The following is a 25919-nucleotide window of genomic DNA, read 5'->3' on the forward strand; positions in this document are numbered from 1 at the left end:
TCCTAAATACTATTACTGGCCTTTTAGGCATCAGGAATGTGTATTAGATTTGCAAACCTGGATCATATCCTCAGATTTGAAAAGCTTGCATATTTATATCAGTTTGCCCTAAATTTCAAATTCCCCCAGAAAAGCCATGTCCTCTTCTGCACTAATGAGGAAGTAATGCAGTTCCGGGCCACTGTGGATGATGGATCCGATGCAGAAACACAGTTAAAATTTCAATGTAATTGACAACTTACAATAAATTACAATAATATACTTTTGTTTCATATCAGGTCAAATACAATAAATTATAAAGACATTAAAATACAGCATTGATACACATGTAAGGATTATCAGGGTGTATGAATCATCACTTTCAAACAGTCACACTAAATGGCAGATACTAGGTAAAATGTCCTCATTCCACAGCTTATTAGAAATTCATTGTCTGTGTTTCTCATTTTCAATTTGCATTTCAATATTTGATCCATTTAGTGCATTTTTCATCATTATTATCATCGACATTTATTGTGAAATTAACTTCAGTGGGTGCAGTACATTCCACTATACATGTCACATATCTTGGAGAAACAAAATTTAGCGTGAGATATTTCACAAGGTCTCATCTCCCAAACTGTGCTCAGTTATTATACCATGGCCACAGAAGCTTTTTCTTTCTGATTGGCTGGCAGGGTTTAATCAAAAATCAACACCAGGACAAGTCACACAGTTTTCATTAGTCAAACTATTGTTTTTAATTTGTTCACAAAAAAAAGGAGGTAGCCAAAGGAACAGGACATTTGCAGAGTTATGTTATGCATTAATTGTAAAAGGGTCAAATTGACTTGTAGAGCATGAATAATGCTCAGGTCTAAGTTCACTGACATTAAATAAGACAGCTTGGTGACAGCCTCTTTTTGCTCGTGAGCAGTGGCCATGGCATAAACATAAGGATACACTCAGAGGTGTAATGATATAAAATAACAGCAGGCTCCACTGCTGTAACACAAAGAAGAGTGGTGTTCAACCCTGATTTTTAGAGCAGCTTGTTGTGTAATATTACGCAACGTGACGTTGCTTTTATTATACATTTTCTGGGTTACAGAGTCTAATATACAGATCCAGTATCTACAAGAAACAAGACCGAACTTGAAGTCCAGGTTATAGCCAGTATGATGCAAAATCCAGTGACTTCACAGAGGTGCAGACCATTGGAACTCCTTTATCAAAAATGGTCACTGCAGGTTATTTAATCCACTTAACGGAAAATAACCAGTCTGTCTATTTTACTGACTGGAACTGTCCTGGAGTGGATGTAACACACAAATTTGCACGCGCAGGTCTGTCGAGTTTTGTTAATTTCTTCTTGAACCATGGCAGCAGTTGTCAAGCGGTGACAGGCCTTTCAGTGGTAGTTACTGTAACAGCACTGACCAGGTCAATGTCTTGTTGATGTTTGGGTTTGCAGTCATTACTCGCCACACCACGCCCTCTCAGAAGCCTTGTATATGGCAATAGGCCTCCAAGCTGGAGAAGAGGATGTAGAGGAACCAGAGTCCAAACAAGAACAGTGTGGTGATGATTTTAGGGATCCGTGCGCCTCCCAGTTCGCCGCCAATGGACGGCCTCCGGCGTATCATCAATACTCCCATAGTTAAGAAGGCAAAAATGGTGAAGAGTGTGACGGAGAAGGCCAACGAGCCAGGGTCCACACGGAAGACCTTACCTTTGACTTCCCAATACACAGCAGCCACAGACCAGGCCACCCCAATACCCAAAAACACATTAACTGCATTGCTTCCCGTCACATTTCCCACTGATGCATCTGCATACTGGTCCTGAGTGGCAGCCACTTTACTGGCAAACGTATCTGGAGAAGAAAAGAGGTTAGTTGCAGTGTGTAATATCCTACATACCTAGGGACATACAGCATATAGAGCTTCATTTTCAACATTTGATTCGAAAAAATATCCAAAGGTTCAATGTTGTATACATAATTGTTTTTAGAGTGAAGATATGCATCCCATGAACCATTGCAAACCCACAAGCTGGCCCTCTCAATCCCTACTCTTCAGTGCATGACCAGATTTGAGCTGAGTTTCACCTCTTTGTACTCTTTTCCTCATCTCTAAAAACCACAGCATGTTAGAATGGTTTCTCTGTTGTCACGTAATGCAACACTGAAGCATCCCATCAAAGCCATCATGATTTGAATGTGAGTGGAGAACAATTTGATGGTAACACGTAATTAGATTAGAGACTTGTGGCTTTGACAGCAGCATATAACATTGTTACACAGTCTTATAGCATGTGGTAAGTCTACCTGGGATGATTAAAATGTTATGGCTGATAAGTAAAATCTCAATATTTAGAAAATGAATAGGATTTTTAACTTCCTCAACCACACTGTTAATCTCAATTGGATTTGCTTCAATGAAATAAAACTGAGGTACAATTCACTCACCAGGAAGTGAAGTCCCAAGTGCCACAAAGACCACTGCAGTGACAGCGTCTCGCAGGCCCACGGTGCAGCCAAAGTGGGAGGCCAGGTCTCCGATAAAGGCGGTCAAGAAACCAATGACAGAGATTGATACTAAGAAGCACGCCCAGCCATTCCAGATATCGGTGGGCGGGATACAGGCAAACAGAACCTTCCAAAATAAGCACACTATGTGCACAAAGTAGTCGAGGCAGTTGGGCATTTGCTGCTCCTGTCCCTCATCTTCATCACCTGCTTAAAGAAGACACAGTGAAGAAAAAAAAAAAAAATAAGCAATGAAATGCATCGGCCACAAATTATCACATTTTGAGTCCATCAGCTTATAGTGTTATAATTAATCTGTAAACAAGAAAACTGCATGTAAGTGCTACAATAACTTTTTTGTTGTTGGTGTGAATCTGGACATTTAGTCTTCCTTTGTGGTTCTGACCCCACACCACCTGGTTTGATCGTTACCTCAGCAAAGTTTTTCTCTGCATTTCTTGTCTTACTGTTAGTTAGCAAAAGTTTGCAAGAACCACTAAATCGTGTATCCAGATCAGGGGTCCAGGAACTTTCACACTCTAAAACATTGAGAGATGCAGCATTTTTTGAAATTCTCCTTGATTTCTCAGAGAAGAATTCATGGATCTTGATGAAAAAAGAGAGTATATACTGATAATATTATGATAATTTGGTGCAGTGAATATAAATGTGGTATCATATGGAGACTATTGGTCCTTGGTGTAGATTTTCCCTTAATTGTGTTATCGGTTATCTTTCTTGACTCACACTATTTAGTAGCACATTTTCACATTGTTAATTAAATCTTCTTTGACATACTCCATGCACTGACTCTGTTTCATTACGCAGTCTGACTGCGGCTTCAAATCCTACATTAAATTAATACAAGTTCATTTAACCATTCTGGAACAGATTCATTTCACTATTTTATATTTTATAATAAAAAGTCTGTAACATTAGAAAATGTAAATGGGTATTTTTTACCACATAATAACCTGGTTATATATGTTGTACATATATTAAATATATGTACAATAGAAATGCAGCTGTACTCCAAATTATCTCTGATAGGGAAGCACTATATATACATAGTACAGCAGCACTGTGTGCATGTGACTAAAGTTGAGCTTTTGCACTACACTCACTCCTAGTTAAACCTAAGTAAATACTGTCCATTAACAGGTTACACACACACACACACAAATACATTAACAGCCACTGACCTGCACTGACTGTGACTGCTTCAATGAACTGCTCTCTCCATGAATGAGTGCCAATCACTACAGCCAGGTTAGTGTCCTTCAGGAGTTTGTCCACAGTGTTCTGTTATAGCACATTGAAAAGTTCAGTGAGAAGGTGGTTGCACATGGATTATATGGGTCCACATTTCTCTCTTCAGCCTCTTTGAAATTTGTTCTTCAGACTCTCAAATTGTTTATTTTGGGCTTTGATGCAGACAAGGTCCAGCGTAATATTCAGAACAATTATGACAGTGTTGGATATGGCACATAGAGTATATCCACAAAACCACTAGCTTCCCAGTTCTGCTGCAAAATTAAATATAAATAAACCGACTCTATCATTGCTCACACGGCGCATACTGTCACCCACATGTTGCCTCACTTGCATTTTCACACAAAATGCATGAAACAAGAAAATTTGAGGACTGGCGGAAGTAGTATTTTACAAGTGTATGATTCGAGATGAAGCAGGGAATGAAATGAGAAAAGTCAAACCAGTCTCAACAACACACAGCATACTGGCAGTAACTGTACCTGGTCAAATACTCCATTGGGAGTCTGGTGTGTGAGAGGGTACCAGGTGGTTAAAACATATATACATACGTTTTCCACATTGCAGGGTATTTTTATTATCACTCAGATTAATAATTAATCTATAATTAATTTATATTGAGTACAGAGCCCGGTTGTTGTCTGTCAGACACTCACATACCTTGAACTCGCAGGACTCCTCTATGATCACCTCCAGCCTGCTGTGCTCTCCTAAAATGGGTTTACCCATCTCAGAGATCCTCCTGGCTTCCTCCTCCTCAGGGCTAGGGTTTCCTGTCAGGAGAGGATAGTTATTTAATGATCATGTCTGTAATATACCCACTTACAAAACACACACATTCTAGACCTCAGACAAGGGTACAGGCCCAAACCTACAGAATAAAGTTTTAAAGGTACTTTGTGCAGCATCCATTTACTCCCTGATGAAAACAAATTATTTGGGTGACAACGATGGCAAGGTTTTTTTGCCCTGAGGTGAATATCCCAGCCATTTTTAGATGTGAACTCAAGAAGCTGTCTGGAAAATTTGGAACACATGCAAAACCCCCCAGTGAGTCTAGCAGGCAAGATCGTTTGTTCAAGATGAATACCATTTACCACAATCATGTTTGCACTCAGTACTAAAAGGCAGAGACTGCGGCGCCATGGAGGCAAGTTGCCAGCAGCCGGGTATGGTTGGCAGTGCAGCTGAGAAGGGACAGTGAGGAGGAGGTCGATTTAAAGGGACCGCATTGTTGAGAGAATGGGCCGTGACTGATGAGTGACTGACGAGCACCCATAAACTTATCAGTAGCTGACAGCTTATGGCAGCTGAGCACATGACTCCGTGTCCTGCATGAACTCATGTCCTTGGGTCTCTTTAAAGGTGCTTTATAAATTCAAGTTCTTATTATTATTATGAAAGAGATGATCTCTTGAGCGAACTACTGAACCTACTCCAGTTACCTGTGTACACCTCTAGTGGATTTAACACTCCCATCACTGACAACAGGAGGCCTAGTCCTTGCAGTACCTATAGGCCCCTGCCTCAGAATGGCTCTTGTTCCTGTCACCGGTGGTGAAACTCCATCCAGCAATGGTCTGGATTGGTGTTATCCAGCATGTGTCCCTACCTTCCTCATGTTTAGTAAGAATTGTGCCAACCTCAGAATTGGTCTCTTGCACTACAACCACTGGTGGCATTTGCCTCCAAAGCAAGCTTTCAGAGATGCTTATGACAAGAAAAGGATGTAACAAAAGACTAAAACCTTATTTATGCTCCTCAGTAAAACAAGTAGAAGCACTAAGCCAGGGAGAATAACATAAAGAAGAAAACAAAATTTCACACCAGGAAGCATTGGGCAAGATATTCACTGATCTCAAAGAAGCATCAATGAATTATGGATGAATGGGCAATTTCACAGTTATGTATGGATATTTGAAAATGCTGCACAGTGCAACTTCAACAGCCAAACCTTACCTTGGTTTAACAACAACGCTGCATGTGAGAAAAGAAGACAAAGATTCAATAACTCTCTCTAACACATCGGAGTAGCCCCAAAGAATCTAAAACTGCAAAAGGAAAAATACACTCTCCTTTGTCTTCGTTTGGCATGCACAGCACGCCCACATTGTTAGCTTCCATTTCCACTTTACCTCATTACATAAATGACTATTCATTTATACTGATGACGTTGAGTCTGTTGCCCTCCACTAACATGGACATACCCAGTTCCTGCACCATCCTGTTGTCACATTGAGGTTATAGGGAATAGGGAACTAAAGGATCCCACATTCATAATTGGCTGCAGTGGCCGCAGTGCTACAGTGAAACAGAGACTCCAGTGAATGACAGCGTGTTATCTTCGGTTACTGGTTCTGACGCAGGTGCCCGGCATGCAGTCGCCCGTGCTGCTCTTGTTATTGTTTTGATACCTGATCTTGGATATTGCTAACAATAATTTAAGTGAGAAAGTAAAATATATTTCTTTGGTTTTTGTTGATTGCCGCATAATTATTGATCATAAGGACACAAGTAATTTAGACATCAATGATAAAATGCAAAAGCTCACCAGAGAGTCCTCGCTTCAGCCATTTGGGATCCTCAAGCACAACAAAGAAGGTTTCCTGCTTTTCATATTCTTCCACGTTTATGATGCGCACTTGTAGCGTCTTACTGGAGATATGCAAAGAGCACACACACACACACACAAACACACAAAAACAAACACGCGTTTTTATTTCTGTAACAAATTAATGTCGTGCTATCAACTTTTTTGAACAACGAGGGACATAAAACCGCAAACCATTTCCTCTACCATCTAAATCACATCACAAATTTAAGTGACCTTAATAATTAATCACAATGGGTGTTTAAATAATTCAGGGATGAACATTGTGTACACAGTTTTCGAAGGAAATAGATAAACTGAATGAAGTGCAAAACAACTCTGTCTGAATACCTAATACCTTGTAAAGTTCACAGCTGAAAAAAAGCTTGCCCATTAACTCTAATCCACAAATTGCTATTGTTGTGACTGTGTAGCATCCATTGATGGGCGCTGTTACATAACAGAGTCTTTCACTAAGTGTACAATTAGTGCATGTGCAAACACAGCTTATATAACCTGAAAGTTTAATGGGAAAACAATCTGTCACCTTTCATTGGGTGATTGGAGGTTCCCGCACCTGATCGGGGATGGTATTGTCTTTGGGTGTCAAGTCATCGGGGTAATTCTGTCTAAAAGGACCTCCTCTACTTAGAGCGGGTGACTGACAAGCTATAGTAATCTCTAAGTGAGGTTCAGGTGACTGTTAACTGACAGCACTAATAAGCAAATGTATCTGGAAGCATTGAGGATGCTGTGTCTGGTTCAGAATTAGTGCTTTGGAAAACCTGTCAGTGGTTTTTTGATTATGTGTTTGTGGTGATTATACCAAAAATGTAGAGACTTTGATACCATAATTCAGCTACGTCAGTTATTTTGCTGAAGATGGCTGAATGAGAAAATGAAGATGCCTGTTCTGAAGACTTATATATACTGCAGTTACACGCTTCTTCAAAATGTCTGCTCCCTTTAAAAACTTAAGGATAAGTTATTTTGATACGCTATATACACTTATCAATGAATAGACCGAAATGAACAATGAACTGGTCCTACAGATAAATGTTTTGCTGTATACAAAAAGTTTCAAAACCCACAAATGAGTCAAAGTGTATGTTTAGTGTTCCTTTATCGGCCTGATGCTGTAAATAATTTTTTGTTAATTAGACCACTTCAAAGCTGCCATAAATACTCCAAATATGTAGACTACTTATCGTTAAGGAACATTTTATACAAATGGTTAAATCATAATCCCTTAAAAAAAATAAACTATGTATCTGTGGCCCCTTTCTAAAGTCGCGTTGGATAAAAGCTTCAGCTAAATTAAATGTAATGTCTTTTTATGGAGTTAATTAAAAATGACAAATATAGAATATTGTTAGCTTTGACCTATAAAACACATTTGCTTGAGGCTTCTTAATCATGAGCTTTGTTTTATTTTATTGTATGTTAAGGAGCCAAATTATTTAACCATAACAGACACAAAGTCAGTCACAGTCTCAAAAGAACTGTGACATTGTGACATTCATACCTGCCAGTCACTGCCTCACCTGGTTTGTTCATTGGTGAATTCCAGCTCCCCTCTAGTCTCCTCATAGTCCACCCCCGCCTTGGCACTGCCATCCTCTGTATGGTATGGCACAGCTACAGTGCCCCTGGAGCCTGAGTTCCTCACCACCGTCACCGTCAGCATGCCCGTGCTCTCACTCACCCGCAGCATCCGCTGACCAAAGGTGAAGATGCCGGCGTGGTCATCGTCCAAGATGGTGATGGTGGCAATCAGCGGCTCCACTAGTCTACCTTTGGGTGGAGTTCCTGTCCCTTCATTTGCACCTTCTTCTAACCTAATTTTCTGAAGACGCACAGAGAAATGCTCATCCTCCTCAAAGATGTCATCGTCCAAGATGCCGACCTGTGAATCAAAAGTGTTCATTCTCCTCATGGATATAGATACTCAAAAGTCACTTCAACACAACTTAATAATTTGACTGAGGTTCCATCAATCTCTAACCCTGAAATAATAGTCTTCTCTACACTGACTGATAACTAGTGTAAACTAACATTGCAATCTTACTCAAGCATATACACAAGTGTGTGTATTTTTTCCCCCGAGATTTTTCCAAGATATACAAATCCTCCCTCCTCATATGATAAGGAATGATTTGTGATTGAGAAAGTGATAGTGATGTGTGCCCTTTATGATGTTAAGGTATGTCTGTATCCTACGAGAATATAGACACAACCTAAAGCTAATATTTACAGACACTTTTTTTATGATCCTATGTTAGGATAATGACATCAGATGATAACATTTTGAAATGGAGACTAACAAAATAGCTATCACTTTAATTACTCACCTTGATCTCTTTGCGTGTCTCCCCTGGCTTAAACACCAGGGTACCCTCAGTGAATTCGTAGTCCGCCCCAGCGTTGGCGGAGCCATTTTCTGTACAGTAGTCCACATAGAAAGTGTTCTGACCTGTGCCCCCCTCCAGGATCACCCCCAGGCTCAGAGCGCCACAGTTCTCAGTGCACTGGTACTGGGCACTTTCGAAGCAGATGTGCGAGCATGTGGCCTTGTCGGACTCCTGGTCAGCCGTACGGCGTGCATGCTCAGCAGCATGTTTCCTTAATATATTACCGGCACCGATCATCATGCGTGTCACCTGAACACGGTAGAAGGCGCGGCTCTTCTTCTGCTTGACCAGGGCGGAGTAGTTGGCCATCTCAATCAGCTGGTCCAAGTCTTTATCTGGATGTTTCTCCTTCAGGTCTTTAAGGATGCGAACCACCTATCCAAGAGAGGAAACTTGTTATAAGTTGTTTTCCTTTCCAACAGAGGTTTGATATTAAGACTAACAAGCTGTGTGTGATGCCGGGTCCTGCAGAGGATCGGTGGGAGTCCAGAGCAGGATGAATGCAAATAACTGATTTTATAAGGTTAAAAGTGTAAAAGCGTTTCATGGGACACAACTTTTAAGACTTATATAAGTATTTCATGAGCCACATGTCTTACCTCATCTTGGCTCGGGTCTAGTTCATTGCCTGTCTGCACAGAGACCGTCACACTGGAGGAGTTTCCAGGGCACGCGCCTCTGTCCGACAACTTTCCATCCATGATCATGTCTATGCCTTTGGGCTCGAGGTCACCCTCCATTTCCACAACAATGCCGTGCCGCTTGTCAGCGCGGTAACGCTTATGCATGTATTTGTAGAATAGTAGGCGACGATCAGCAATCCAAGCCAAGATCACACACACCGGAAAGTAAAGCAGCGTCACTGCGGCCTCCCACACCTGGTAATACAGGCAATATGAGCTTTACATGATTTACACAGGATGTACTCTATTGTATAGTTTACCAAAGTCAAATATACAGAAACACACCTCTACAATTCCTGGTGAGATGACAGCCAGTATGAGGTAGAGCCAAACGTAGGCGAAAATACTCCAGAAAGACGTAATAAAAAACACACGCAGGTGTTTGATCTTGCGAGACTCTCCGTCAGGGATCACCCACACACAAATACCAATTATCACAAACATGTTGAAGGCAGCGCTGCCCACTATGGTGCCCGGGCCGAGCTCGCCTGCATCAAAGTTGTGCCCACACACCTGTGACGGTGAAACAAGTCAAACATCACAAAGACGCAAATCAAAGAGATTTTTAATGGAAGTTACATAGGAACTGGACTTCAATCTATCAAGAATCATGGGAATATTTAAATAGAACATGTTTTAAATGAATAACTATACATGACAGACAATGATAATTATCTGATTGCAAATTGAACTTGTAATTGTAATGTATTTGTTTGTAAGACTTACAGTTGACCCCAATTTCCACTTATTTTATAGTGATAGTTCTTTTACAACTTTTTTATAGATGCATATGTAAATAATTAACAATATGAGAAAAAGTCAGACTCTTTTTAAAGATGCATGAATACCACATTCTCAATGAAAGACAACTATCTCTTGTGTGTTGGTATGCTGTATCTGTGTACCTCAATGACCGAGAGCAGGATCTCAGGTGCAGAGGAGCCCAGGGCCATGAGTGTGAGGTTGGACACAGTCTCATTCCAGATCCTCACAGTGGTCACTGTCGTTTCACCATTAGGTTTGGTGATGGTCACCTCCTTCTCCTGCAGGGACGTACATTTGAGAAATTGTCAATTATGCTTATGATACACATGTGTTTCCATTAATGTCATTAATGTCAAATGAGATTCAATATCCTTTTTTTTTGCCAGACTGTTTTTTGTTAGATATACAGTCTGAGGGGTGTCATGGTAATAGAAGAATTTACTGGACAATAAGATGGATTTTGAGGTTCAGTTGGATTTCTAGGAGGTCCAAAATCTTGAGCAGCTCCACAGTCTGACCTCCCACATGTTAACTCTAGTGGGCTTATTTCAATATTATTGTAATAGTATGTTACATGTTGTGACTTCACTGTAATCTCAACTGAGATTTCTGTGATTTAAAACTAAACTTTCAGAACAGACTGATCACCACCATCTGTGGTTCACTATTTGTATGCCTCCATGCTGGGAACAGCCGGGTTTTTATAATATTAGCTTGTCCATACATCTATCCATCCCTTTCTTGTTAATGTAATATCTCAGTAAGGTTTTGAAAGAAATTTCATAATTTTTCCACACACTCTGACTTAACTAAAGGGTGAACTAATACTGGGGATCGAAAGTCAAAGGTCAAGGTCACCTCAAAAACACGTTTTAGGCCAAAACTCAAGAAAACATAGGCTCATCATTAAACCAAGTATACACAAATCACTGATAGGATAGAATGATGATGATTTTATATTGAAAAAGGTAAAAGGTCAACTTCAGTGTGACATCATAATATAAACTATAACCCAAAGCACAAAGTTCTATAATACCTGAGAAGTGATGACCTCTATGGATGCCATGAAGCGGTCTGCCAAGATGGACACACCCAGAAACATGTACATGAGACATAGGAAGTAGATGATAGCCCTCCCTGCTTGCTCCCCCAGTGGAGGGTTGAGTGGCAGCCATACCGGCAGCAGGACACCAGGTCTACACACTACGACGCCTGCACACTTGAGCTTCCAAGGTAGCGTAGAGTTGCCTGCGGGCTGAGGCTCATCATCAGGGCTAGATGCCCGCTCCACAATCTGTGGCCTGAAGGGAGTGCTGGGGTGGGCCAGGAGGAGCAAGAGGAGGAGGAGGATGGGTGGGGTGAGGTGAACTGGAAGGTATCCCATGATAACCCTGAGTCAGGAGGAGCACGGTGGTCACTGGGGGAGTGGATGGGTCAAAAGACTCTCCTGTAGACACAGACAGAGCCATGTTATTCTCAATGAAGAGATACACAGGGGTGTAACAGATTTGCAGAGCATCTTAGTTAAGATTGTATCTGTTATATAAGAATAATTATTCTAAAAGAGTTATACAAATATTAACAAGACATGAGAAGTCACCCACTATCAATACTACTAATAAGGAAGATTGTTATCATTTGGTGGATTTAAAATCGAATTTGTGGTATTCACGGTACGGTATTCTTGCATTGTTTTGAATGACATTAAATTTGGTCCTTGTTCCGCCCACCCCGCAGACCTCAGTCAAATCGAGCAAGATACGGGGCTACTGCCATTTATTAATATGACACAGTTAATGATGTAGTTGTATTAGGGAAGAGGCTACACTCTGGAAATACTTTGACTTTTACTTGAGTACATTTTTGTACTTTAAGTAAAGTGTGCTTTTTGGCCTCGACCTTACTGTGTAAAGTGCCTTGAGTAAAAGTATATTATTTTACAAACAAACTAACAAATACAATTTAATTATATACTTCCTCCAGCACTTCCTTCCTTCAAACAGTTACAGGGATGTCTTTTGTCCTGACCAGCACACTCATCCTTGGTACAAGATGTTTTGTTTCTGTAGTCATTGACACAAGCACAAAGGCTTGTTATAAGAAGTTAAAAGTAAACTGACCCCACTGAGTCATCTTAACTGCATATCAAAATGACCTCTGAAACTAAAGCCTGGTTGTTAAGTCATGCAGCTCCTGTGGTTAACATTATCTGCCACTAATCACTGAACCCTGGTCGTAAGAATGACTAAGCAGTAATTCACGTGTTTCGGTCGGCAGCTCCATGCCAATATCTCTGTGAACACTTCCTGAAGTAACGTATATTTCAATTTTAAACAAACCTCTGCAATTTCATGAAAAGAATGAAAGAACAGAAAGAATTTTATCTGACATATCTGCAGATTTGAAATAAGTTTGTAAATATCGTCATATTGACAACAATTACCGGCAAGCTGCATGAGTTACCCTTATGTGTGTTAACATGCCTTACTAAATGGCCATCAGGGGTCTTATAACTAATCAGTTGGTCATGACGCTCGGCACATTCTGCTAATTCAAAACTCACATTTCCACTTATAGAAAAAATATCACAATATGCTGTGGCCGAGAGCGCAAGGCACTGCAAATAAAAAAAAACACTTGCAAATAGAACAAAAAAAATGGATCAACAGATGTGCTGCAAAAAGTCACAACACATGCAAAAAGAGAAATGCACTGCGTATTTAAAAAAATATGTTTTCCAAAAAAGGGATGAACCTGGCTTTAGTTCAATGCTTAATACAGTACCATCACCACTGACAAGTAGCAAACTTCAATAACTTCTGTAATTGCATGTGTTATGACTTTTTGCAACACAAGTGTCATCAAATTGATGAAGTTGTTTTCCTAATTTACCGGTGTCAAAAATACAAATTCTTAATTTTAGCTGTCTGCCACCGTAGTAATAAGAATAATTTCATTTTGTTATAAAATACTTTAACTGACACAAAAAACATAGTGATGAACTAAAGCCAAGAAACAGTGTTAATATCACATGTACATTAAATGTGTTGATGCTTAACATTCTAGAGATTTGTCACGTTTTTTGAAAGGAAAGTGTGTATGCGTGTGTTTGTCTCTATCGCTTTTCACATTTATTTAGTTATTAGTCGACGGTGTCGGATTGGGAATCGGGATTGTTCCGATACACTTTGACCTTTAACACCGGGCCCTGGCTGTCCATGTGTGTGTGGCAGGTGATCTATGTGTGCACAAAATATTGGAACTCATTATGCTGATGAGAAATGCATGATTCGTAATTATCATGCTATTTAAATGGGAGGGTCATTTTTTTTTGGTCTCTTGTGTGTGCGTGAGTGAGTCTGTGTGTGTAACAATGACATTAAAACACTAATGTTTCATGTGGAGCAGAGTTGTTGAACTCTAACGGTTCGTTATTAACAGATATTTTACCGTGAGCTAATGTCAGGATGTATGGATGACATACACCATGATGGCAGAGAGCCTTCACTCCCCACCTCCACTCCACCTGCACAGGTGACACTGCACCATTGTGCGCTGTGAGTTGAAACAGATACTTGGGTGCTGCATCTTTGATGCAGCCTGAGCTCGGCCAGCTCATTATGGAGTTGTGATTCAGAAGCACAGCCCTAAGGGCCAGCCGCATCACATTTCACTTTCCAAGGCCTGCTATGGTTACCACGACCTCAGACAGAGGGCCACCTTACACCAGGGTTTGCTGATGGGGGAGTTGGCTCAACAAAAATAACTCCCTCTACCTTCATATTTGGAGAACAATGGTGCACAGAATGGTCACGTGTCACAACACAGCAGATCATAATGAAAACAGTAAAATACATCCGTAATGTCTAATCAATTATTGCATGATGCTCTCATTGATATTGCTAAACTTTAATGAGACTATCTGCCTTGTTTCTATCATAACAGCCAACACACTACTAATAAACCTGCAATATGCAACACAGAGATACAAACACACACTACACACCCCCTTAACAATAAGAATTAGTGTAAATCAATATTAATCAACATTTTTAAACTTTTAACAACTGGCTTTTCCTATAATAATGTATTTTACTTAGCAAGAGTCCAATGCTATGTGATACACTTAAGATCCAAATACAGATTTGTTCTATCTGGTAAGTGGTGAATCTGTATAATGCATCAATTCCAAGGCAATACAGTTTATGAGTGCTGGCTAACCAATAAGCTGAGAGAGCTGGATGAATTATTGATAAATGCATTCACCTAAATATAGCAGTGTATCGTTTCCTTTCATGTCAGCTACAAATAGCTGTATAATCTTTGAGAAGGAGTGCTGATAGATTTTAAAGGGACTACCTCTTAGTCTTTGCAGCAAGGAGACAGGACGATATATCAGCAGACTGCTGAAGTAGTACAGAACTTTCCTCTGCAGTAACTCTGATTCAAAGCGACTCTATTCAGATTGTCTTCCAAAAGTCACTTTCACTGGCCTCTTTAATATCAAGCCGCTGCTGCTTCGGGGAAAAGCTCTACAGTAGATGATCATGTAAAAGAAAAGAATCTCTCTCTTCTTACAAGCCTCTCCTATGACTGGCGGGATGGGGGGGTCGTAAGGTGTTGACATAAACGTGGTCTCCTTGTTCACTTCTCACACAGGAGCTGTGACCTGGGTGACAGCTCACCTCCCCTTAATGCCTCTGACACGGCCACTATCAGTCAGCACTAACGATAAGTGATTGCCCGGGGTTATCTTACACTGATAGAGTGAGCAGCCCCAAAAAAGAGAGTTAGCACCGGTGACACTTTAATATTTCCTGCTTGTACCCTGGTGGTGGTGTACCGTCGGATGAGGGATGCTCCTACAGACATGCAGAGCAGAAGAGCTTTCGTTGCCTTAACAAGTTGGGTTTCATTATTGTCAGGCAGCTAACGGGCACTATTCAGTGAGTATCTGTACAAGTAGTGTACTCTACAGCTCAAATGATAATTTTACTCACATGGTTTCAGCTTCAGTCAAATTGGTAAATTTTCTTAAAGTAACAAGAAAAAAGACCGTTAATGATTACAAACACACATATGCATATACACGCACTCACCACGTCATGTAAAATAACCAGAGTGACTATTGCCTAATCGCAATGTTACCCAAAACTTAACCTTAAACATGCATGAATGCACAAACACAGACACACACCCTAAATCCTCATCAATCGACCACCAAAAGGTGATGATGCATTGGCCGTGCAGTTTGAACATTAACCTGTGTGCAGATTAACAAAGATTACATTTCCAGGAAGTCAACTCTGTGCCCAGGTAAACCGATAACATGTATCAGTTTAACAGACATCAAAACTCGTCTTTGTACTTAATCTTAAACAGTCAGTCACCCAGTGAAGCCCCATGCAAAAATCCAGATAACACAGGTCACACTCAGGTGAGTGTAACATTACTGCAGCTTTCCATAAACAAATAAGTTAATTTATACATGAGTGACTCCACTGCTATTCACAAACTTTGTTCAAGAGCTCCTCTGGTGCCACCACAATATTTTTTCAAGAGGGAATTGTGTTTCCAAGTTTATCCTTAGGAATCACAGTGTTAGCTTTGTCATTTGAAAGAGACCAACTCCAAATGCCAAAAAACAAAACATCAGCCACAACATAAGTGAATACATTTTTAAATGAGTTTCTCTGTGCGGTTACAACTTAAATTTTCTGATCATAGACTATATAAGGAAAGACGACATGATATCTCCCAAAAGTAAAGCCAAAAATGTTGTGGGCGGGGATAAGTTCATCTGGCATCCAGGCTAGGTGGCTGCAGTATAGGTCATAAATTAGATTGGACTTCTGTCCGTCCTGGGAGAGGGATCCCTCACATGTGGCTCTCTCTGAGGTTTCTACGTTCTTTTTAGTCTGTTAAAATGTTTTTTAGTAGTTTTTCCTTACTCTTGCGGAGGGTTGAGGACAGAGGATGTTCCACCTTGTTAAAGCCCTATGAGACAAATTGTAATTTGTGAATATGGGCTATACAAATAAATTTTGATTGATTGATTTATAAAACCTGCCTCCTCCAAGTTAGTGGATGGGACATGGACCAACCTATACTACTGCGTAGACTCTGGCTCCATATGAATTCATCAGTTCAAAATGGCAGTGTTCGTATCCTGGATGTCTTGGCTTCATTTCTGAATAGTGGGAGAAAGTGCAGATGCATCATCAATCTTTATATACAGTAGCTATATGGTTGAAACTCCTTTGATCAGGAGAACACGTTAGTAAACATTTTAGCATTTACTGAACATACATCCAAACTCATTTGAGTTTTTATTTATCTTGTGAATGTAAGTCTAACATTCACTCTGTCCATGAACTCCTGAGGGAAATGTCTGGCTTTTTAGCGGCAAAATGATCCACTATATTCACCTGCTAAAGTCGCTAGCTTCATCTGTAAACTAATTGGTGCTGAGCAGGTAGGCTACAGTGTTTACTTTAAAAAAAAAAACCAAACTAAACAATGAGCTAAAAGAAACTACAACACACACCATTGTCAGCTCCTAGCTCATTCTGGATTCATCATTTAATCAGCTATAAATTTAAAGATATTGACCAAAACAGCTTTAAATAATTTATTTGGTGGCTTCTGTTCCAAAGATGCAGAAGCATAACCAGGCTTTAATAATAGCCTGATTTTAAATCCCCAGATTGTGTCGAAATGAGCTGCAAACGCCCCTAGGACTTTAAAAAGAATATACTCTTTCTGTTAACGAAAAGTATATGTGAATATTTTCAAGCAGAACATTTTAGCCCTTCATACAAATATTAATTTACATGTTGTATTTTCATTTACATTACTGTCTGTATAAACAAGATTTGATAATCGTGTAGGATTTACAGGAAAAGAGGACCGGAGTCTTGATATCAAATACGCTTTACGTGTTTTCACCTCTTTTCGACAACACTCTTCAGTTTTACAGCACTGGAATAATCCTGATAACCTTTAGAACAGAAGTCTATACAGCAATTTTGAAAGCATCTAATACTGCAAATCAGTACTGGTTTAATGAGCTGAGAGTGTTTGGAATTGTTGCGTCGTGAACTCGTGATGTCTATTTTTTTTGTTTCAAATGCATGTTCATGTTACTGCTGTTTCCTCAGATCATTTGCCTCTCAGTGTGATCAGTTTGTCCTTGGATGATGTGTTGCTAAAGTTTGATGTTGTTATCTTTTTCTCTGGATGATCTTATGTGTTCAGTGTTCATGGATAATCAGAGTAAAATACTATTGGATAAGGTGGAAGAGTCACTCTCAGAATAAAGTTGTGTTGCTTCTTACACTATTTATGGAAATGCATGCAAGGCAATCTGAATTTGTCTTCCTGTGGAGGTGTCATGGATTATTACACCTTAAAACTATTCTCCCCACGGATGATTCAATGGATTTGAACAGAACAGTCTAAAGCACATCCAATAAAGCACAATAACATGTGTTCAAGTTACACACAAATCAAGTATCTCTGTTTGCAGTTAAAGAAAGGAAAGGGATACGTCCCTTTAATAAGTAACACAGGGGTTTGGCTTGCTGCTGTGGGTCTTTTAATGAAGCAGATGAATCAGAGTGTAAAATATTCCACTAGGTCGCACAGACAGACAGGCAGAGAGACAGGCAGAAAGACATACAGACAGACATGAGCAATGGACCAAACCACAAATGTGGCTTTGAGAATATCTTGTTTAGAGGTTTCATGATAAACCAATGTCATCTATTTTATAATTAACATTTCTCACTTTTCACCATTTAACTTTTACTGAAAAACTATAACTGTTTTAACATTACCTGGGTGTACACATTTAAAGAGGGAATCCACAGTGAGGCACTTGTTCACATCATGACTTGATGCTTTTCAGTTTAAAATAAATAAAAGGAAACACAACCAATTTCCCCAAATATTTATTCTGAAATTCTATTCGTTTCAACTGTTTTGTTGTGTCGGAAAATGCGAGAAATATTTAAGAAGACAATATTTATCTAAACCACATGCTTAAGGTAATTAATAATATGTTTAGTTTTTCCTAAGATGGTCTGTATTTATAGATGTCATTATTCACACTTTATAAGTGTGTGGATTAATTGTCTTTTGTCTAATTTAGTTGAATTGTAATCATATCAGTCTTTTCCACAAAAAAATAAGTAACAATACTTTTTAAATACACACCCAGAGGCTAGGTCCTGTAGAGAGAGAAAGACGCAGAGAAAACCAGGGTCTGTTAAAGAGTTAAAGAGTTATCTGGTTAAGTTGTTTCCATTATAACTCAAACTTTCCAGAGCACAGCCTCCGCAAATGTTTAAACTATTTTACCATATCTCTCACACAAACAGGTTTAGTCATGTTAGTTGCTCAGTACAGGGCCGTATGTAAGAATGCACCAAACGCTTTGACAGACTGATTAAATAGAGTCTGTGCGGGAGGTATGCACATCATATTACACCCTGAACACATGGATCCACACAAGACCTCAGAGCCATGGTTTCAATTTCCATGACTTGCTACAAAAAAAAACAACGTAAAAATTGGAGTTTGGATTTTTTATATAGATCCACCTCTGAAAATACTAACTGTTGCCTTTTCTGTGACTTCAATACAATAACCTATGTGTTGGTTGCAAAAATGACTACGGTAAGTCTGTGGATTTTCTAAAACTACTGCTTATACCCAACACTAGAAATGTTTACATGGACATCAATATTCCATTATTAGCCTCATTATTTTACACTCATGATAAAATTAGAGATCCCTAACATAGCGTTTTGCTCCACTGTTGTATTGCACGACTGTGTGCAGCATTATTTGAGACACACTTGCTCGCGCTGTCGTCCATAAAGTTGTTAACCTCCATGCAGACTGATCCTCTTAGTTTCAGCTGCAGTTGTGTGCATACCCAAAATGCGTCTGCTTAGTATTTAGTTATCAAGTACATGTCATAAAAACAAACTTCATCATCAGCAGCTGTCACTCAGAGTGCTTCAGGCAAATGTTTGCGTTGTGTCTAAGTCTATCAGTGCAGTATAAACTAACTACACTGACTCAATCAGTCCCCCAGAGGAATGAATTTGTTTTTGACGGTAAGGTGTACGGTTCACGTAGCGGCGGAGAGATAGGCCAAGTCGAGCACAGTCTCTGTTCCCACAGGGTTAAAATCACCATCAATCTGGACAGCTTCAGTGAAAGCTTGACTGAGCACAAGGTTTAGTTTACAGCGGAACGGAAGCACTGCCACTCTGCTCGGTGATCTACTCTCAGTCGCCTCAGTTCAGCCCCACTCCTCTAATCGGTTTCTGTCCAATGGTAAAATCAACAACAATGATCGTAACAGGTAACAACAATTATGCCTGATGAAGGTGTAACAACTTGACTTCTTATAATAAAGTGGCTATAAGTAATCATCAGTGAGTCTTCCGGTTCCTTAATATCCCCAAAAAAATCAAAGTAATTTTTATTTTGGTCTATTTTGTGTCACAGAAGCAACTACACTCTGCAAAAGATAGAAACATGACGAGTTCACTCTGTCCTCTGATGTGAAAAACAGACACATTGAGGATTTTCTGTGCATGAAAGAACACATCCTGCTGATGGACTGTTAGCACTGCCATCATGGAAAGCTCACACAGAAGAATGTGATTGGAAGTCCATCAGTGCTTTTCTAGTCTTGATGATCAATCAAGCGCTTTGCAGTAAAGTTTTGCCATTCACCCACTCACACACACATGTATATAGTGCATCTATCACACATCAATCACACACAATGGCACAGCCGTGAGGGGGCCATTTGGGGTTAATTATCTTGCCCAAGGACACATGGGCACGTGGAATGGTGGAGACTGGGATCAAACTGCCAACCTTCTTGTCAGAGGACAACCTCCTCTACCTCCTCAGCCAAGTAACTCTTTAAGACAAGAAATGTTCTTCGTTTGAAGGCAAGATGTGGAGTTGATAAAGGTATCTTTGTAAGAGCTGAAATTCTAAGTTGATTGATGGTTGATCAACAAAAATGTAAATAAACAGAAATGTCCTTCTTAAATGACTGCTTCTATTTTCACATCTGGAAAATGTTTCATTAAAAAAATATCTGTACATTGCAAAGGTTTCAGCCACTTCAGATACTGTGTTCTTAAACATCATCAATCCCATCATAGAGTCATCCAACCTCAACATCTTGTAATCAGTGTGGGATCACATGAGAAAGAAGATACTGAGACTAAATCCACGGAACAAATTCTCTGAGTTACTTGGAACAAACTGCCAAGAAAAGACAAACAGTTTTTAAAGGTGCAGGAAGTTAAATGACTAAGAAGAACTACTCATTCCATTATTTGATAGTATGCTCACTCTTACTCTGTGTCTAAAACATCCGTTTGTGTTGTCATGTCACCCATCCCTACTCGATATGTCTAAGGGTGACTTAAGGTCTAAAGGCTTAAGGCCGAATTATACTCGTGTTGCACGGACGCACGCATGCACGCAAGACACGCAACACGCCCCTTTCAAGCCCTCTGGCGGCTTGCGTGCGTCCGCCAATTTTTCTAACTACACGACAAAACGACGCGAGCCTCACGCAGCCCGCAAGGCTTGTGATTGGTGGGCTTACTACATCCCGTCCGGAGTCTAGTTTCCGGTTTCATGCCCCACAATACGCGGAAATCACGGAAGATTTAGAAGAACGAATATGGACCAAATAGATGAGCACTTGGCAGAAGAGATCCGAAAGTATGACCACTTGTATAACCCGTCACTGACTGGCCGATTTGTCCGCCAGAAATAGGCTATGAGGAGCCGGAGTGGCGATGTAAATAAACATTCGACGAAGAAGAAGACATCTCTTCTTTGTGTGTTTTGTTTTCGAAAAAAAAAGTTACTCCGCCTAGTGTTCTGGGGATGAATTGCGTTAAAACACGCGCAACACGTTTAGGAAGCATAAACCAAAACGGATCCGTCGATGCAGCTGCGTGGCCTTCCGCGGTTGCAGTCGCAGGACTATAATTAGGCCTTTAAGGCCAAATTATAGTCGGGTTGCACGCATGCACGCAAGACACGCAACACGCCCCTTTCGAGCCCTCTGGCGGCTTTCGTGCGTCCGACAATTTTTCTAACTACACGACTAAGCGACAAAGCAACGCGAGCCTCACGCAGCCCGCAAGGCTTGTGATTGGTCTGCTTACTACATCCCGTCCGGAGTCTAGTTTCAGGTTTCATGTCCCACAATACGCGGAAATCACGGAAGATTTAGAAGAACGAATATGGACCAAATAGAAGAGCACTTGGCAGGAGAGATCCGAAGGTATGACCACTTGTATAACCCGTCACTGACTGGCAAAACGTATAAACCAAAAACTAAGTATAAACCAAAACGAGTCCGTCCTGTGTTCAGGGTGTAATATGATGTGCATACTTCTCTAACGTGCTGCGCGTGTTGCAACGCAATTCACCGCCAGAACACTAGGCGGAGTCAAAGAAGACGTCTCTTCTTTGACAAAACAGACAAAGAAGAGACGTCTTCTTCTTCGTCGACTGTTTATTTACATCGCCACTCCGGCTCCTCGTAGCCTATTTCTGGGGGACAAATCTGCCAGTCAGTGACGGGTTATACAAGTGGTCATACTTTCGGATCTCTTCTGCCAAGTGCTCTTCTATTTGGTCCATATGCGTTCTTCTAAATCTTCCGCGATTTCCGCGTATTGTGGGGCATGAACCCGGAAACTAGACTCCGGACGGGATGTAGTAAGCAGACCAATCACAAGCCTTGCGGGCTGCGGTCGTGTAGTTCAAAAAATTGTCGGACGCACGCAAGCCGCCAGAGGGCTTGAAAGGGGCGTGTTGCGTGTTTTGCGTGCCTGCGTGTGTGTGTGCAACCCGACTATAATTTGGCCTTAAGCATGAATTCAATCCTGTAATGTTTCACACAAGGGCCTCTTGGAACTCATTGGTGATTAGAAAGTTTAGCATCTCAGTTTGACTCCAAGGGAAACAATCCATTTGACATCTTTAAGCCAGTCTCTTGTTTCTCCCCCTCGTGTCATTGTGCCTCTACTGAAATCGTCACACACCTCCTTTTCCTAGGCAATCTCCAGAATAGGTTCCCTGTGAATGGAGCGAGGCTGCATGGGGCAGTCAGACTTACGACTGTCAGCCAGCAGACAGCGGCCCCTGAGGTTTCCATTACCTGAGACACCCTGGCCAGCCACTGAAGGCCCTGTCACCTTAGAAGGAACAGCATTCTCAACTTCAGAATGAACCCAGACAGGGACACCTGTTATGCAATATTCAGGATACTGTCAGAAACATCAACAGCTGACTTAGAATATACAAACACAGGGCTTTTGCTGGCTGTCAACGATTGACGTGTCAATATCAGTGGTGGAAGAAGTATTCACTAAGTATTTACTAAAGTAAAGTACAACAGTTTAATACCACTCTAATACAGCTCAAATTTAAGAATTATGCACAAGTAAATGTACCGAAGTTTTATCGTCAAAATGTACTATTACTGATATAAATATCAAAAGTAGAGGTACATCTGTACATTTATTTCAGTAAGATTTTGATTGCAAGACTTACAAGTATTTTATAATTGCTACACTGGTACTGCTGTTTTTTTTTATATTGTACTATGGTACTTTAGTTGAAGGACTTACTTTCCACCACTGATCATATGCACAGGCACTGCATGCCCTTTACAAAAGCTGCACTAGAGCTGGGCTCTAACTATTTAAGCTCTGTGAGCAATCTCTAATCTGTGAAATTTCCATGATGTGACACATTAAGAAGAACACCTCTACTTATTACCCAGTCTGAGTGAACATGTTGCTCATGCTGATCGTTTGCTGGGTGAGAAAACACAACCTAAAGAATAACACAAGAGGGAAATTCAACAAAGCACTTACAAACATTTCCCTTTCAAACCCTTTTTAACACGGCAGATGCAGATGTAGTGGGGCCTTTAAGTTGTCACCATGAGTGAGCGCTCGAATTCAGGGCATCAGTCGAGTTTAGACCAACAAAATGCTAACAAAATGTGCAGAGGCAGCCGGCAGGCCTGAACACACAATAGAGCAGGGAGTCAATGAAAACAAAACAGACCCCCACAGGCACTGACTCTCCTCTCCCACACACAGATACACACACACATACACACACACACACACACACACACACTAAAAGAGAGAGACTGGTAAATACTGTCCATTACAGTATTAAACTGTTAGACATAAAGATAAAGGTATACATGATCATTATTATTTAACTAAAAAATCTACATCACTTCTCTGCTCCAACTGTCCATGACAGGGGATTCTGAACTAAATAAGTACCTTACATATACGTTACAAAATCAAGTACAGTAATCTAACTCATCCGATGTAAAGGAGACCAATCCATAGGTATTTACTTCCCTAAATGAAGATGATGAAAGGTTTTGAGGGGGGAGTCTGATCAATTGTACAGTTTAACAGGCAGTTTGTGGGGGGAAACGTGAGAGAAAAGTATGGTGTAGTATAGCCCTTTGTCCTGTGGCACCTGCAACTTGCCGAGCATATCGGTGCCTGCACACAAAGCCCCAGCATTGGTTTACGTGTGCTGTCACATACGTGGGGAGGAAGTTGCATTACAGGATGTTACAGAGCATCAGAGGTGGATTGTTTGGATTTACTTTACATGCTTTACATGTCATTTGGCTGATGCTTTTGTCCAAAGCGACTTACAATTAGAACACTCAACATATATGAGGGGCCATTTTTAGGGGTTCAGTTCCTTGCCAAGGACACTTCGGCATGCAGATGGGAGAGAGTGGGGTTTGAACCGGCAACCTTCTTGTCACACCGCCCCCAGCTTTAGCTTATTATCGGCCAACACATATCGACAGCCAGTGTGTATACAGGGATAAACCTTCTATTTATGCTCTTGATTCATTGTTTTCCCCATAAAGTATCAAAATAAGAATTTCCTGCCACAATTATTAAAAGCTTAAGGACACAAACATCAACTTCACCGGTCCAAAACAAAACAAGACAAAATACCCATTCAAATAGCTGGTATCAGCAAATGTTTGACATTTCTAATTAAGTTTTTCAAAAATTATAAACATTTATCAGAATATTTTCTGATTATCGTGGAACAAATCAATCTTGTTAATTACAATTTCAGCTCCAAATGTGCACCCAATAAAACCAACAAAATACATTCTATTCAAATAATATAACAAAGACTCTCGTCATTTGTTGAATAGGTTTGCCATTATTCGGTTCAATTATAATAAATGTCTGTTTTAATGTGTTATGGGCCATTGATCCAAGTTTTCCTGATATCATTCTTAAACACCTTGAATCAATTAAAATTACATATTTATAAGATATGAGAAACTATATGCCATGTGCAAAGTGATATAAGAGGTATGTAGCCTATGTTTTCAATTAGAATGGCCTGGCACTGGAGGTGTATCTTCCCTCAACCCCTCCTGTCTCAGACATCACCAACTCTTAACACAGCTCATGGGCAGCCAGCACTGCCATGGACACAGGAGATGGGCGAGTAAGGATTTGGTACATGGCGCTGCCAATCTGCTAAATGAATGCTGTCAGTTAAATGTCCGCTCTGAAGTTCAGCCCTGATGCATGGGGGATGTTTCTGAATAAAACAAATCAATGGGGACCTCGAAGTTTCCCTCAGGGACAAACATCACTTCAAGACTAAAGTGGCAGAGCAGTTGTTATTTCCTCATTCATTAAGAAGAAGCTGGCAGAAAATGCTTTTATTTATCATTTACATACATGTGTTGAAGCTTGCAGATTCCTCTCCTCATTCATATGGGACATTACTTATTTTTTCACTGCTGACTTGTTGAAATATAAAGTATATGGTTAAGACTGCATGTTCTGTGGCACCAGTTCACACTGGAATATGCTACAGGGGCTTCAAAACGATCAAAAGGTTATATTAAATCATATGATTAAAGATCTGACATGTTTTTGAGTTACTGACCTCATTCATCCTATTTACACATGTATACTATAAGAACTGTATAACTTAGCTTTAAAAAAAACACTTGTCATAACCACAGACTACATGTAAAAACACTTACCATAATTTAACCAACTTAATAACCAGAGACTGTATATAAAAAACGTGTAATAACCATAGACTGTATATAAAACACTTTTAGTAACCATATATTGTATATAAAACACCCGTAGTAACCATAGACTATATATAAAACACTTTTAGTAACCATATATTGTAAATAAAACACCCGTAGTAACCATAGACTGTATATAAAAAAAGTTGTAGCAACAATAGACTGTCGATAAAACACTTGTAATAACCATATCGAAACACTTGTAATACCCATAGACGGTAAATAAAAGACTTTATGTGACTAATGCTGTCGGTCATCGGGCTCACATTATCAATCAGGACCACAGATGGGTCACAGTCGAGGGCGTAGTCTTCAGCATGTCTCCCGCTGAATAAACCTGCTCTGTGCCTCCTTCACCCTCTTACCTTCTGCTTTAGGGTCCAGCTCCAACACAGGATGCCATCGCTTCTTGGAGAGGTCTCCTGGTAAAACTGTGCCCGCAGCTGAACTCATGCAGTTGAACTTTCCTGTCAACTCACATCCCTGTATACTCAGAACGGGG

At 40.3% G+C, this 25919-nt stretch overlaps 1 protein-coding gene across 2 annotated transcripts; it reads right to left on the reverse strand.

Moving 5' to 3' along the window:
- Positions 1-213: 213 nt before the first annotated feature.
- On the reverse strand, positions 214-25919 carry slc8a2a (solute carrier family 8 member 2a). 2 transcript variants are annotated; one of them, XM_062406913.1, is made up of 12 exons: positions 25783-25919; positions 11267-11677; positions 10371-10508; positions 9751-9978; positions 9382-9660; positions 8723-9157; positions 7916-8277; positions 6333-6436; positions 4442-4554; positions 3712-3811; positions 2450-2716; positions 214-1855 (listed from the first exon to the last, which is right to left on the reverse strand). In XM_062406913.1, the coding sequence occupies exons 2-12, from the start codon at positions 11612-11614 to the stop codon at positions 1479-1481; spliced, it is 2751 nt and encodes a 916-aa protein (XP_062262897.1). In that variant the 5' UTR covers positions 11615-11677; positions 25783-25919; the 3' UTR covers positions 214-1478. The 2 variants fall into 2 exon arrangements, with proteins under 2 accessions (XP_062262897.1, XP_062262896.1); XM_062406912.1 differs by having other exon boundaries at positions 2450-2719.

The sequence above is a fragment of the Platichthys flesus genome, chromosome 15, assembly GCF_949316205.1.
Source record: "Platichthys flesus chromosome 15, fPlaFle2.1, whole genome shotgun sequence".
Taxonomy (NCBI): domain Eukaryota; kingdom Metazoa; phylum Chordata; class Actinopteri; order Pleuronectiformes; family Pleuronectidae; genus Platichthys; species Platichthys flesus.

Excerpts from the sequence above, each read along its gene's own strand:
- slc8a2a (XM_062406912.1), bottom strand. The coding sequence starts at position 11,614 with ATGGGATACCTTCCAGTTCACCTCACCCCACCCATCCTCCTCCTCCTC. Across the intron at positions 10,509-11,266 it reads TAGAGGTCATCACTTCTCAG|GAGAAGGAGGTGACCATCAC; the intron begins GTATTATAGAAC and ends ACGTCCCTGCAG. Across the intron at positions 2,720-3,711 it reads AGCAGTCACAGTCAGTGCAG|CAGGTGATGAAGATGAGGGA; the intron begins GTCAGTGGCTGT and ends GTCTTCTTTAAG.